This window comes from Anguilla rostrata, chromosome 10, assembly GCF_018555375.3.
Source record: "Anguilla rostrata isolate EN2019 chromosome 10, ASM1855537v3, whole genome shotgun sequence".
NCBI classification, from domain to species: domain Eukaryota; kingdom Metazoa; phylum Chordata; class Actinopteri; order Anguilliformes; family Anguillidae; genus Anguilla; species Anguilla rostrata.
In genome coordinates this window covers 35,218,885-35,233,979 of record NC_057942.1, presented here as the reverse complement: position 1 = coordinate 35,233,979, position 15,095 = coordinate 35,218,885, and the positions used below count along the sequence as shown (strand labels likewise).

The 15,095-nt window shown below is 41.4% G+C and overlaps 1 protein-coding gene and 1 long non-coding RNA gene across 3 annotated transcripts in view; one reads left to right on the top strand and one right to left on the bottom strand.

The window, feature by feature from the left end:
• Nucleotides 1–12,981, bottom strand: part of arid3c (AT rich interactive domain 3C (BRIGHT-like)) — an 84,221-nt gene extending 71,240 nt beyond the window's left edge. Inside the window, exons 1-3 of one of the 2 annotated variants that reach the window (XM_064296713.1) lie at nt 12,685–12,981; nt 11,255–11,935; nt 2,959–3,042 (exon numbers count right to left, since the gene is read on the bottom strand). In XM_064296713.1, the coding sequence (XP_064152783.1) occupies nt 2,959–3,042; nt 11,255–11,935; nt 12,685–12,723 (804 nt within the window). In that variant the 5' untranslated portion in view covers nt 12,724–12,981. The remainder of the gene's footprint in view (nt 1–2,958; nt 3,043–11,254; nt 11,936–12,684) is intronic. The other variant, XM_064296714.1, reaches the window with a different exon arrangement.
• On the top strand, nt 11,250–12,253 carry LOC135233311 (uncharacterized). Its single transcript, XR_010323807.1, has 2 exons — nt 11,250–11,379; nt 11,506–12,253. It is a non-coding gene; the product is annotated as an uncharacterized LOC135233311 (long non-coding RNA).
• Nucleotides 12,982–15,095: the final 2,114 nt, after the last annotated feature.

Below are 15,095 nucleotides of genomic sequence, written 5' to 3'. Positions count from 1 at the left end.
TGTTATGTGCTTGCGCGTTTATATATGAACGCACGTGTGACTAGATATATGAGTGTGTGCATGTTTGTGCGTTTGCCTGTGAGTCCCCATGTGACAGTGTGTTTGTGTACGAGAGTGAATCTGTTAGTGTAAGGAACCGTGCTCATGAGAGTTCCACACTGCGTGATTGTTCTGACACTAAGGTATGTGTATCTGGATCTACAAACTACACACTATTGTTCTATTAATATTATCTTTCCTTTAAAATCACACTTCCATATGCCATACTCCATACCCAATAAACTACAATAAACTCCATACCAAATAATTACCTCTTACAGTATGTAAAGCAGAGGCAAAAACAGAGAGAATTAGTTTGATTCATATTTCACCCAACCCACTACAAAACGTACATGCAGTTCAATCTGCGTTCCAATTATGCCATTTTCTATAAACACCATTAGGTCTCATAGACTGGAAACGTTTACAGCCAAGTAGTTAACTTCCTGGGTTTTCTATTTTGTAAATATTTTATGATAAATATACAGGAAATTTTGAAAAATTAATAGAAATAGTGAAAGCAAATTGAATAACACATACCTGGGGCATAAAAGTATGAGCATAAAATTAACACAGTAAACTCTGGGCCTCATAGACAAAGACTATTGCAAACCATCCTTAAAGTATATATGTTTGATGCTCTTTGTGTTCTTCTTGACTTCATTTTGTGGAACACCACCCCCCTTTATACATTAGTAGGACTCTAATTTTGCAAATAATATTCATGTTGTCTCACTAACACTGGCCGATTTCTGTCAGTCAGCACAGTTACGTGTGCCGTTCGTATCTGAGATTCAGCTAATTGAAACGCGGGAAAGGGCAGCGGGATCATTACGAACAAACGGACAAATGCGGATTCATTTGACTGACGTTCCGTCGATGGAAAATGACAATCAATGATATAAACAGAGTTAAAGACGACTGAATCGATCAATGAACTGATTCGGAAAAAAATCACCGTCCTGCGTGTCTCCACGTACTATTTCGGCCATTTCTTGATTGCTTTGTTTGTGTTTTCAAAGTGTGGCGATAAGGACTCTGAAGTGACAGACACACAAAGTCAGAGGAACCCTTTGTTTTTCCTCGCCGCAAAAACACCAGGGTTGTATAACTTTGCACAATCCCGATTCCTTTTGTTGACAACTCGGGCAACAATGTTTACAATGCAGCTACGGCGGCGGCCTTTCTTGCCCAAGGGAAATCAAACCTTCCTGTTACACAGGAACTGTTTTGAAATATTCTTTGAAATAAATCAAACATTTGACAGAGAAAACAATCCTGCGGTATTAGTGGCCGCCGTTTTATAAAGCGCTCTCCCTCTTCCCTTCTCTTTCTCTCGCTCTATCTCTCCATCTATCCTATTACATACCTCAGCTGAGTGCAACAGAGGAAAGGAAACAGGACAAGTTAAAACTGATAACAAAAAAAAATCAATAGCGATGCTTACTTTTATACATCTCGCTCTTCTCAGCGCCATCTTTTCCTTTTGAAAATGCACACCCGGTACATTACCGATCGCAGATCACGTGCAGGCATCAAAAAGTAAGGAACCCCAAAGCAAACATGACTCACGTTACGTGTTTTCATTTCAAATAGTTCATATTTCCCATCAGACGTGATAAATCATCCTAACTGCTGTAGGCATAGCAATGGGTCCAGGGGCAGGCCGCAAAGCAAACATTTCCAGGATCTGCTCAGAGAGCCCATTGCACTGTTTTCCCTATTAATTGCTTATGGTTTCCATGGTGTTGCAATAACAGCTAACAGTGAGCTTTTTTTTTTTTTTTTTTAACTGCAGTTGCCGGCTACCAAATTTTTTAGCACAGGGGTGTTGATTTATTCCTGCCCCAACCTCAACCGCAGCCAATTAAGTCTACGGTACGAAAATGAGTATTTCCCCATTCCCCGGCAAACATGCGAGGCTGAGTCGCTGGCCATTGGTCACAATCAGAGGGGTGTCTTCCCGCCTGGTGTGGTTTCTGTTGTGGAGGTGGCAAATTCTCTTTCACGTGGCCCAGGAATTCTGGGTCTGATTAGCCCTGGGATTCATTGCCGCCTATTAAAAGCCACAGCTGTTCATTTTAACTCCGCTTCAGAGGAGAAACGCACAGCTAAAGGAACAATCTCCGGCCTTTTCCAGCTGCAATCTCTATTTAGAGGGTTTGCTTCACATAAAAAAGGAAAACAAAATCAAGTGTCTCAATAATACATGAGGAACTAACACTACATGTTAAATATTTCTAATAAATTTGCTCATCTCTATGATTTCACATGACTGTTCAGATCTTCTGGTACAACATACAAAGAATACCTTAAACACACATTACGGGGAAAAAAAAGGTTCCATTAATGAGACAAGCTGAAAATAGTACTGTAAACAGTTATTTTAACCTTGCACAGTTGCCACAAAGAAACCCCACAATCCTTTCAGGAAAACAAAAAAGGTTTTACCATTGTGATAAAAGTGGAATCTTTAGACCAGACTTTATTCAATCACATGAAATCCTGCTTTGCAATTTGCTCTCAGCTTTGATGAAGAAATTTAAGTGTTGCTTGTGTTGTTCAATTACTTAAACAACATTATGAGTTGAGTGGTAGCAGTGATAAATGTAAAAAAAAAAAAACATGTTTTCACTGAAATACGTTGAAGTCAAAGTTAGGGACTGACCACAAAAAGGAAAGACAGGAAGGAGGCCTGTGATGCTGTTTCAGATCTGTCCGTTACACAATGATAATTTTATCCATCGAAATGTCATTGTGTTCCACTGGCCTTCCTGATCTGTGTGTTCAGAGCGGACAGGCGGCCAGGTAACAGTTAGTGGTGTTCCCCTTGCCGCTTCCGCGGGGGGGTTGAAAAGGGGGGGGGGGGGCTGTGTGAGCTCACGGAGGCTCAGAGAGGGGGAGAGCGGGTTTACTGACCTCCTGAATCAGAGACGAGGAGCCACCACCGATACCCAAACTTGAATTTTCCAGCTTCCTCTCTGGCCTGGTGGCTTTGCCTGACTGAACACATTTTAAAGGGCACAGGTGACAAACTCTTCAATGACAGTGATCTGGAGGCATTGGCAGCTGCTGGCTTCTTAGAATGAGGCACAATACAGTAGGTGGAGAACGTGACTACATTTCCCAATCACCTGCAGCAATGCCAGGGTCTTTAGCGGTGATGTCATTCAGGTAAAACAAACTGTCACATTTAATCCATTATTTACGAATATCCTCAGATTCATTCATATTAAACAGTTATTAGGCAATTTATCCATTATACTCACTAAAAACAAGTAAAAGACATTCTTCAAAAAGTTAATGAAATTTTTTTTTAATCCTGAAAAAATCTTATATCCCACATCTTGATGCAAAATTTGTTTTCCATTTATACATTTACAATTTGGCAAAACATTGTCAACACACTAAAAAGCAATAGCTGCCTTTCTATATTATCATTATTTTTAATTGTCATTCACTATAGCCTGACATTGGAACATGGTTATGTATTTAATTAATTCCTTCCATGTTGGTGCAAATGCTGAAACAACAAGCTAATGGCTAATATATGCTCTTTGTCACTCAAATACCACAACACCAAATGCGAAATTAATTTCTTTCCCAAGTTAGAGTCTTGATGCAAAATGAATGCAAAGAGACGATTTCAGTAATCCGCGCAAATATATTGCAAAGTGACTCAGTTGTTAAATACTTTCAAAACAGACTCTTAAACATTCACATGAGTCACTCCATCTCCCATTAATAGCCTTTCATTTGCATCAAAATGCACCCCCTCTGCCCCCCTCCCCCACCCCCCATCCCTGCTGCTACCCAACAGCTCCTTCTAGACACTAAACTGGAACAGCAGGCTGAACCGTCATTAAAATAAACACCTCAGTCTCCCGGATTAGCCCGACTTAATTTACTTAAGTTACTTCTGATCTTTACATTGAGGCGCACTTTGGATCCGTCGCGGAATTAGATGGAGCCCGACAGAGCGAGATTACCCTGAGTCTAACACGTAGGCATTCGTACATAGGAAAATAGCTAGGGTGACCTGAAAAAAAAATAGAATAAAATACAAACACAGTCGCACACAAACCCCTGACACGTGACACCACGGTGAGGAAGTGGGCACTGGACCGATTTTCAGACATTTGACTCCAGAACACATAATAATGTTTACTTTGAACCTTTTGTGGGTGGAACTGTGACCGGTTCCAGAAGCTTTTTCAAATATACATCCACACTCACTATTATAAATAAGAATCTTTCATACATTAAAAAAAATACTTCATTTCTTTGTTGGTGTTGCGGAGAAATACTTAAAGAACCTACTGTAGAATATTTTTCGTGGATGTGTTTCAAGCAAACAGCTGATAACTGATACATATCCCTTAGGAAGATCGCAGATGGGCTAAAGACCATACGAATCGGGGGAGGAGGGCGGGCTATTCCTGGCAGAAAGAATATCTAATGCTGACCAGAGGTCTAAGACACTTGCTGCTTGATACCAGTGCATGTTACTTCACCGCTCCTGACTTTAATGAACGCTGACATGCAGGGTCATATGAAATAGGTCCTGTGACATGTGACTCCCGCTCCACAACCCGAACACCGAATATTCTAGGGACTGCAACCACCCTAACAACCTGAAGAATCAAACGTGAAATTTTATCTGTGCATTTTCACACTGCATTATTTAACCTGAAACAAGCTTCCATCTTTAGACGTGTTCTGAACTCAGACAGTGCAGCACTGAAGCCACATTATAAATGAGATTATTGTATTAGACATGAACTCCCACCCAATGTAGCTAAGCATAAGGCCATGGAATAGGGCTAAAGTGATGCTATACAGCGATGGTAAGAAGACATCTGACCTCTGACCTGTGGATCATGAGTTCATATGATCTCTGGCTTTGGCCCCCCTCCCCAAAGGTGACACCAAGCCCCACCCCAGGCTTAATTTCCGCCCAATCGTGAGCGTGCAGCAGGACAGTGAATGGGGGGTGACGGCCAATGAATGCTGCCAGGGGCCCACCGCACTTGGCCTTTTCAGCTCGTTTCTAAACCAACGGACTGTGCGATGCGCTCGCGCAGCACCGGGCCCAGTGCCCTGTCTGGAGAGAGCTCACGCCAGCCCTTTATCCGTGACCCCGCCCCACAACCCCTGCAGCCCCGCCCCTCTGGAACACGGGGCAGAGCTGGGAAGGGCCTGCCATGTCCTATAATCTGCACAGGTGAATGTGATGAGGAGGGAACTCCAATTAGCAGCTGTTAAATCAGGTTAATCCCATCATGTACTCTGTGAGCCGTGCCTCCTCCTCCTCCTCCTCCTCCCTCTGCCTAAGAGAATGAAGGGCCAGGGAAGATGCCCCTTATGTGGGGCCTCTCAGAAAAGCCATGTGAGTACTAACAGATGCATCGTTACAGTAAGCATAGACTCGTCTCCAAAAAAAAAAAAAAAAAAAAAAACCCGCCCTTGAAAACAGACTGCTGCAATAGCACGCTAAGCTTCAGTGCCACGGAGGCTCCGCCGCCGATTGTTCAATAGTAATGACGACACCGCAAACAGCGATTGGCCTCCTCGGAAAAAAAACGGTGCGCGCGGACTCGCTTCCAAACCTCGCCAGATTTTCGCGAAAGCTCCCAGGCCAGCAGACTCCTTGGCGCGCGAGCGACCGAGGGACGTTCTGGGGTCCGTGTAATTAAAGCGCAGCGCCCGCGATCCGGGGGATGGCATTTAAACACATCGGCCTGCCTCCGCTTTAATAAAAAAAAAAAAAGGAAGCCATTTGCTGAGAAAACATTCACGCTTGAATGGCGCATTGTGTTCCACGCAGCCAGCTTACTAGCGCCCTTTCGCTCGAGTTCTGGAGAAAAGTTCTTTGCATACTTTCCCCCCCCGACGCCGCCGCGGTGAAGAATGCATTTGGCAAACATAGCATTAAAATGCAATACCTTGTCAGACCCACCCTAGGCCTCATTCGCCTCTGTCTCATACAGCCAGACCTTCTCAGCCATCTCCGCTAGCTGTCCGCTAGCATAAAAGCAATGCGCTATTAAACATTTCTAATGACAGAGCGGGTTTTAAAGCTCAACTGCAGCTGTCGGGTCGCCTATGCTGGCTAATGCTGCGGGCCCCTGTTGCTGACAGAAAACAAGCTCTTGGCCATATGGGGAATCTGCTTCATGCATATGTTTTAGCTTCGCAGGACTGCATGCTGAGTGGCTTAATGGATCTCCAGCGAAACGTATACCCGAAACTGCGTACTCCGAGAGGGGGGGGGTGGGGGTGGGCGACAGTGGAGGGGGGAGGGGAAGGGAGGGGGGGGCACAGTAGTAAAGCAAATGAATTCTTGGTGTGAGTGCCACGTCCGTTTTTTCGTGCGAGCGGGCCCCTGGAAGCTCGCACGAGGGCTGGAGCGCGCAGGCGTGTCCGAGCTATGAATCGAGAGGGCGGGAGGTATTTGAGCCCCGTGCGGATAGGTCATTTAAAAATACAGCTTCGGGCTCCGCGCTTCAGACCCCTGCCTGTGTGTCAGCGTGGGGGCCTTGCCGACACGCTCAAAAAAGGGTTACCTACATTAGCCAACCACACACTCCCTCCGAAGAGCGGTGAAGTAAGCTACCTGACAAATATTTCTTTGACCACAATCATGTTTTTCCGCTCTGAGGGCAAACCCTCTCTTCCTACCTGTTTCTCTGTCTTGCTTTTTCGTAGTCGATTAATTTCCCTCCAGGAGACATTTGCTTAAAGCTCATGATCAAACAAGCCCTCGCATGCTGGCAAGAGGCCAAGATTACCTTTATTTGCCGATTCGCCGATCTCTGTAGCGCAGGCGCGGCCTTTTATCAGAGACGACTTCTCATCTCGTAATTTACGGCGAACCGTCGACAAACATGGATTATTTTACCTGGGAAGGGAGCTAATAATCAGCGCAAAAAAAGGGGGAATTGAATTATTGAGGCTTCTGGAGTGAAACCTTACACCGTCGTAACCGTAGCCCCCACCCCACCCCACCCCCACCCCTTCCACCCCACCCACACCCCCTCCCCTGTCTTCCACTAAAGGGCTTGTTTATGGGAAAAAGTCATTTGGCGCATTTTCGTTGTTTGCTAAACACCAATGCGGGAGGCCTGGGAGCGAGAGGGGGATCAGGCGCAGCCCCCAAAACAAAGATGCGGGAAGGACCAGCGGCAACAGACGGTGGGGGCGGGGCTACGCGGACGTGGCTTCATTGGCAGGGTTGATATGCTATCCAACAAAGTGATTAAAATGGGATTTACCTCAGGCCACATCAGGGGCTGTCACCGTGGTTCGGCATTGATCATAAAGACAGGCGCTCCGGAGGTACAAATGAACTGCCCCGCTTCACGCCGCTCGCCGTGATCAATGCTTCAAATAAAGCCTGCTTTTTAACGAACCGTCGTCTTGTTAAAACAATGCCAGGTCGGGCCCCGCTCCTCCGTATTCTTTCCGTTACCGCCATTTTTCACACTGCCCACATCCGGCAACGCGTTTCGGAGAGCGAACGGACGATGGCGGTCCACTTTTACCATCATCTCTCGCTGCGAAACGTCGCGTGGTGTGGAAAGCTCAGGCTACGACATTAGCGCAATGGCATTAGCCAAAATGTGTAAATGTGCTCGGGCATGTTTGTGTTTCTGCTGCTGTGTCTGTGCACTTTGTGTGTGTGTGTGTGTGTGCGTTTAGAATGTGTGTACTGTATCTGTACCTGCATCTGTGTGTGCAAGTAATGCATGTGTGCATTTGTCTACATGTGCATGTTTGTGTGCTTTTATCTACAGTATGTGTGAGTTTGGGGTGGATACCAGAACTGTATACTGTACGTATTTGTCTACACGTGTATGCATGTGAATTTATTTGGTGCGTGTGTTTGTATGTGGTTGTGAGCGTGTGTGTTCGTCTGTGTGAGTGTGTGCGCGTGTGTGTGTACATACATAGGTGTATTTGTCGGCACGTGCACGTGTATATTTCCTAGTCTTTGTCTGTGTGTGTGGAGAGAGTGTGTGATTTGTTTCTGCTTCGTAACAGTTTGGCTGGCTGCCGACATGCAGTCTGCCAAAAAGGGAGATCCCAGAGTTTGGGCGTGAGCCAGGCTGGAATGCCACCAGGCCCCGGCTTCCTGTGTTTCCTGCACGCTTGCCAACAACCGCACACATCTTCTGCTTTTTTTTTTTTTTTTACACGCAGTGGGATAGGAAGACAGCATGATGTTGTCTACATATATAAACACGTGTTGGATCACATGCTGCTATTATTAAATGACATAAAGTTAAAAAAAAAAAAATTTAAGTGCATATAGTAAACAAAAAAACTTGTTCCAAGATATTTGATATTGTAAAAATACTTTTAGTTTCACATTCATTTCTAATGATTTATAATGTTCTTTTAAGTGTTAAAAAGGCTGTACAGTTGGCCAAAGAAATATTTTATCAGTGGATTTTGTGCTCAATATTTAGGTTAGCCTGACGCTTGAGTATAAATGTTCTCTTCTGATTATTTTCTCCAGGGTATATCAACTGCATTTCACAGACATATTTCAATATGTTATACTTACAAGCAAAAATGTATTTATAAAAATAATATGACTCTTTAGTTAAAAGGAAATCAGTCACTGGTCACAAAAGTTGGATGTTTAAAATAGACTCTCGTTTTTTCATATTGTATATACTTTTTTTAAATGGAGGTTAATAGATTTTTGGATAAAAAATTGAATACATCAACAATGAATCATGATCATTCATGTGCATTATATGCAGTGTTTGGTGATTGTTTTCCTTGTTAAACCTTGCAAAACAAACAATAAGGATGATAGGTGGATTTCAGGTTGATTCACAAAAAGATTGCTAATTAATTTAGGAGAATATTTATGGAAAGCTTCCCAAAATCACAATGATATCAATTCAAGGCTTACTGACATTTGTATGCTAAATTTACGATCTTCTTAAAAAGCCACAGATCATTCTTATTTCTAGATTAGTGTTCATTACCTCTGAATTTTTTATTTTTATTTTGCAGCTTTGAACATACTTGACATACTGCCTGCCTACCACATATTCACATCTCTCTATTTTGCCTTTACAGTGAGTCACATATTTTAATAGACTTAAATTATTATAATCACAGTTTAATTCAGAAATACAAACATTTTTTTCAGCTCTCAAAAATTAATTTAACATGAAGTAAAAATGTGATGACCTGTAAGTCAATTTGGTTTTAAGAACGATACTTTATTTTATTTTATTTTTTAATTATTATTATTATTATTATTATTATTTAAAAAAACGAATTACACAATTTTCCTGTCTACAGAATAAAACTTCAACAAGTTATTACATCACAGTTGTAAATTATATCAAAATGTGAATCGAGTAAGGTACCTTTAATAATAAAACGATATTTAAAATAATGTAACAGCAATTTCAGAATGAAAATACATCACTCACCAATAGGAAAACCAATAAAAAGCCAATCATCACAAAGCAGCCCATGCCAGTAAACAATAGTAGTATTCTTTCGCTCAAAGGCTCAAACAATAAGCCCGGAGAGTAGCCCCAGTGAGAACCATCAGGTTTCTGATGTCACAGGGGTTAATCATCTGTTTTATGGTCCCTATCAAGATCTTTTACCCTGATTTGAATTGCATTTCCATGCTTTAAGTTGCATTAATGCATGCACTAATGCAGCCCCTAATGTACATATAACATTTAGGGATGCTCCTGAATACTATATCATAAATAAAGGATGACAAGTGCATCCACACTCACTCAGAAATATAGATCTGCGTTTGCTTGGAAACATGCATCACTCTGTAATGGAACGGTTTAGATCACTATCGGAGATGGACAGGGCAGACGATCAGGAAACCCGCTAAACAAAATAAAGCGATCGAAAAAATCTGAGCACTCGACATCTAAATCAACCTGAAAAACATACAGGCCAATGATCTAAAATGAAAAAAACCCCTTTATATGTATTGGTGCTGGCCTAATATATTACATTACATAATTCCTCTGCTTCTTCCCCTGTTCTTGGCACAGTATTTACAGTAGAGAACACCGCTGACAGGTGTTCCTGGCTAAGTTATTTGCAACAGAGGGGAAACTACTAGTCCTTCAGTCATATAGCCAAACATCTGTAAACACTAAATATTATGCTTCTACACAACAGCATGAGGGGAAAAACATGTATACCAAAATGAATAACGGTATATACTAATTTAGCTACATACTAATTTAAGTCAGGTTCAGTTTTGATTCTCAATTGACATTCCACATATTAAATGTCTTAATTTAAGCAACACTAAACAAAATGAGAAACAGGTGAAAGGGATACCCCTGCGCATACACCCCTATTAATAAATATAAATCCGGGGTGTCCTATGACAAAACCATACCTTAGGGATCAAGTGTCAAAAGTTATGAGGTCTTTTAATAGCACATATGTATCTATGCACCGCTACCAGAAGGGTATAAAGAAGAAAAAAACGGGTTGAATACCGCGATAGCTCATATGGGAAACAAATGGCAAGCTAACCGAAGCCAACTGGTTGCCAACATATTTCATGAGGCCATCCTGGAGGGAAACCGTTGTACGTACAGCCTATCCATGGATACCTTTTTAAAAAATGTGCCAGCAAAGGGGGAAGGGGGGCGGAGGTGTGTGAATTAAATTATTTGCAATTGCCCTATGTCATACGATGCAGCGGCCACACAAAGTCTTCTGCTGTGTAAAAGCTTATTACTATTAACAGGCGTCAGTTAGCAGTAAAGTAAACAAGTGGTTCAGGGAGAATAGATAATGGATGGCTTCGTGTGTAGTAGCCTATAATGTACTCAATGTGCATCTGATCCCTGGCTGCATTTAAATGGAATAGGCTATCTGTGATACATTTGCACAAATAAGCCAGGTCCTAATGAACACACTGTACTTGATCTTGCTTATAAACTGAAGCCTATATGAAGCATCATGTATAGCTACATTCAACACTGACTGAAATAGGCGGATTTCATTCGTTTTGCAAAATACATAAATGCGCACATGAATTGGTATGATAAACTTCTATCTGTGGGTTTCACCTGTATGTGTACTTCGGACGTAAATACAATTACAATAATTGTGCTGCAACTAACTATGTTCACTTGTTCTAGAGTTTGACAGCATAGCCTACGGTGCATGGAAAGTTGCAAAAGGTTAGCCTTACTTGTTTGAACTGTTCCTCGTAAGTCCAGTCGTGGTGCTGTGATTGTCCGTGCGGTGCCACTTCATTCGGGGATTCGGAATGCCTCGGCGCCAGATACGACGGCTGTCCGACCCTGGAGAGCACATGTACGGCATTGCTTTTTGGGGATTGCCCCGCTTCACTATGCAGTGTGTGGCGGGACTGATAGTGAGTCAAGTCTCCCTTCATGTCTTCGTCTACGTCTCCCTCATTTTCCATTTCATCTTCCTCAGGGTCCCGCTCTTCATCGCCCATGCCGCGATCACCCTCTACTTCATCGTCCATATCGGAGTCGTCCACTTCATGTCTTGGTACATCGCGATGGGCAAGTTGGCGATCCACTGAGCTTCCCCCCGAGGACGAATCCGGTACTCCTGCAGCGAAAGCGCCCCTAACCGCTGCCTGGTAGTGACGGAAAGCGATAGCCTGCTGCTGAATCTGGGACTCCACCATGGACCTGAGGTCCTTTTCTTTCTCTGCTTGCCGGAGCTTCTCCTCCAGAGCCAGGCGCGCAGCCTGCTGTCGCTGCAGGTTTTCCATGACCGCCTCCAACTTCATGCCTCCGCTGCCGGACTGATGGGAATGGGAGCCGGAGTAGTGGCTATGGGAGGACGCAGTGGATACTAACTGCGGAAGGGTGCTCGCCGAACAGAAAGCGGCTTGCTGTGCGGGACGAAGAGACCAGGGTCAGATCAAAACAACGGAACGATTCTAAGCAGCTGGTGCCACACAAGTCATATTAAACCTAGCTACTGTGAATGAAATCGAACAAATGCGCTTGGCAAAGCTCTACCGGTATACTAAGAGAAGGGAAATGTGCTTTTTAGCCCCAACGGCGGAAAGAAACGAATTGACAAGTAGGTTAATACCTTAAATAACATGTGGTAGTTTCTCAACTCATGCAACATGTTGCTATGGGCATCGTCTGTCGTCTTTCGCAAATCAGTGAGATTAAATGTAGGCTATTAAGTAACTAACAAAGCAATTGAGGTCGCATATGTATTGATTGTATTACATTGTTTGCTATGTTTTAAAACAACTTTATACCAGCATGCAACGTTCCATCAGGACAACACCGACAACATTATTTGTTATTAACAAGATATGTCTAAGCATGCAAGGCTTTAATGCATTACACCGTAAAATAAATTCGAAACCAGCGTAAATACACTCAACGTTCCACTATTAGTACAAAAGAAGCAGAAATTTAATTACTTTATTTAAACCATCATATGCTATAATCCATAAACAATATAACACGTCATTACTGTGAGTGTATACACAACAAATAAATAACACTATATTGTTTAGACAGACTATTGCATCCACAAAAAAAGTGCCACGCAACTAGTAACTTTAATGTAATGGAAATCAGTTTTTGTTTAGTAAGAGTAAACGATCTGGAAACTTACCAGGGCAGATTTCGTTGCTATACTGGTGTTATCAACCATGCTTGTCCAGTCAGACGTAATAAAATACCAAATTGTTCAAGATTATTCAAATGTTAGATGTGGGTGTATTCCTGTTTCAACATCGAGATCTGCCTCGCAATTACGAGGATATAATTCGTTTTAAAAATGAGTACAAGATGAGTCTTGAAGCCCGGAGGTTTTGGCAACAAGTGGCAAACGAAGCCAGAATGACCTCTTCAGGCGCGAGATCAGCCCTTCTGCTCCCATTTGCTAACAACACGTCAATAGAGTGATAAATATAGAGGGCAGGGTCTACTGACAACCAAGGAAATACAGTTTAACAACAAGAAAGAGGGAACTGTGATAGCCTGATGCTGAAGCCAAACCAGTCGGAATAATGACAGAGGAGGGGTTCGTTTAAGTAATTCAAAGTTACTCAAAGTTGAAGTATTCCACACCAAGTAACAGAATTAGTTCATATAAAATAGGTATTTTAAACTGATCCATCATGTTAGCTTCGATGTTACAATATATATATTTGAAAAATGTACAATACAATTATTTTACCATCTGATATATAATACATTAAAATAAAATAAAATTAAATAATAATCTGAATTGAAATTGCACAAGTGTTAAGAAAGCTCACATTATTACCATACCAAATATAAGCCTAATTTAAAGAAACATTACTGTACGTCTGCATTACTGGGGTTAACTAGTATTATTATTAGTATTATTATTATTGTTGTTGTTGTTGTTGTTGATGATGATGATTATGATGATGATGTTATTAAACTTTTTAGTTACGCAATTTTATTTTCGTCCAGAAGCATGAAACATCTGAATTTTCAGTGACTCCGGGGGGGGAAAAAAAGTTTTAACGCACAGTACCAGGTGTAACCCAGACATTATTTGTCTAATCCACAAGATATCACCAAAGGTTTGCCATTACTTTTCTTTCAGAGTAGTAACAGAGCCATAAACCATTTGTTACATCTATCATTAAATGTCTACGTGGAAACAAGCTCATCTGAAAATGAATACAGTATGACTGTGGCGTTGACGTCATAGTGGAGACGCCGCCATTACAGGAGCCGGGCTTCACTATTGGGTTAAAAGTAATGATTGACTGAAGTAAGATATTATTTTCAGTATTAAAGAAAGCTACGCGTAAATCATTAAATGTGTATATCACGTGATAGCCTTATTTAGATGCCATTATACAATAAAACTATTCAATTTAATGTAAGTAATTATTTATATACGGAGAGGGTACGCACATTTCTATTGTAATAATTTGAGAGATTTCAGTAACTTATTTCAAAGCCTGAGCTCATCCTCTCATCTCATAAACACTTAAACATGACTTCATAGGGGTATAAGAAAATAAAAAATAAAACAGTTAACGTCCATAAGTGGCGGAAGAAGCAGTTGTGATACAATCAGTATTCCACTGTGGTTTCGTCACATTTATTTTCATTTGGCTCATTACCTCATCTGACAGAGTAACATGAGACCTTTTCGTCAGGTCCCTTGTTTGCAGAAACCCCTCTTTAACAGACAGGGAATCGAGGTGTGGACTCAGTGTCAGTAGGTTCAGTAATTTACAGCAATCCTCTTTTTCATATAATGCAACAAAACATTTATTTCTTCTGCATTTTATCTTTAAAACTCTTAAATTATACATTATTTTTATGATTTGAAAATGCATTTTAGTTTACAGTTAGATACAAATATAAATGGGGGACAAGAAAATTCTGTAACAAATATATATACAGCAACATCTGGATAATACTTTGAGAATCATCAGTAAAGGTGTAGGATTTTTTTTTTTTCATCAGAATTTTTACATAATGGCAATATGCTTTGAAACATATGTGCAACCACAATTGTTAGTACAAATATTAACTGTAACATGTAAATAAAATGTTAATTGAGGTAATGGATGCCTCATTTGTCACCAATAGTAAAAGAAAGTAGTCAATAATAATAATTTTAAAAAGATTCTCTGCTTTCCATTGATTTCCAACATGCTAACACATTAATTACAAACTCTGAGAGAAAAAGCATGTAGGTAAAAAACTCACTCTTATGTGATGTTTTGTTATGTTATGTTATGTCAATATTTTTTGTCAAGTGGGTTTTCCAAACGTGCTAAACCACTTTGTTGTCATACCATTGCATACTCATCATTGCAACTTCTTTTCCGGAGAAGCTGTGTTGCAATGGTAAGCGGTAAGATTTAGACTGTGCATTGGGTACTAGAAGGAATGTTATTACTGCCCCTGGCTGAATAATGTGAATAACATGCTTTCTTTTAACTTGCTGTGGTGTATTGGGGGGAAAAACACATGTTCTTTTGGAAAATGTATAAACAATTGTTATACTGCAGTGTCCCCTGAAGGACA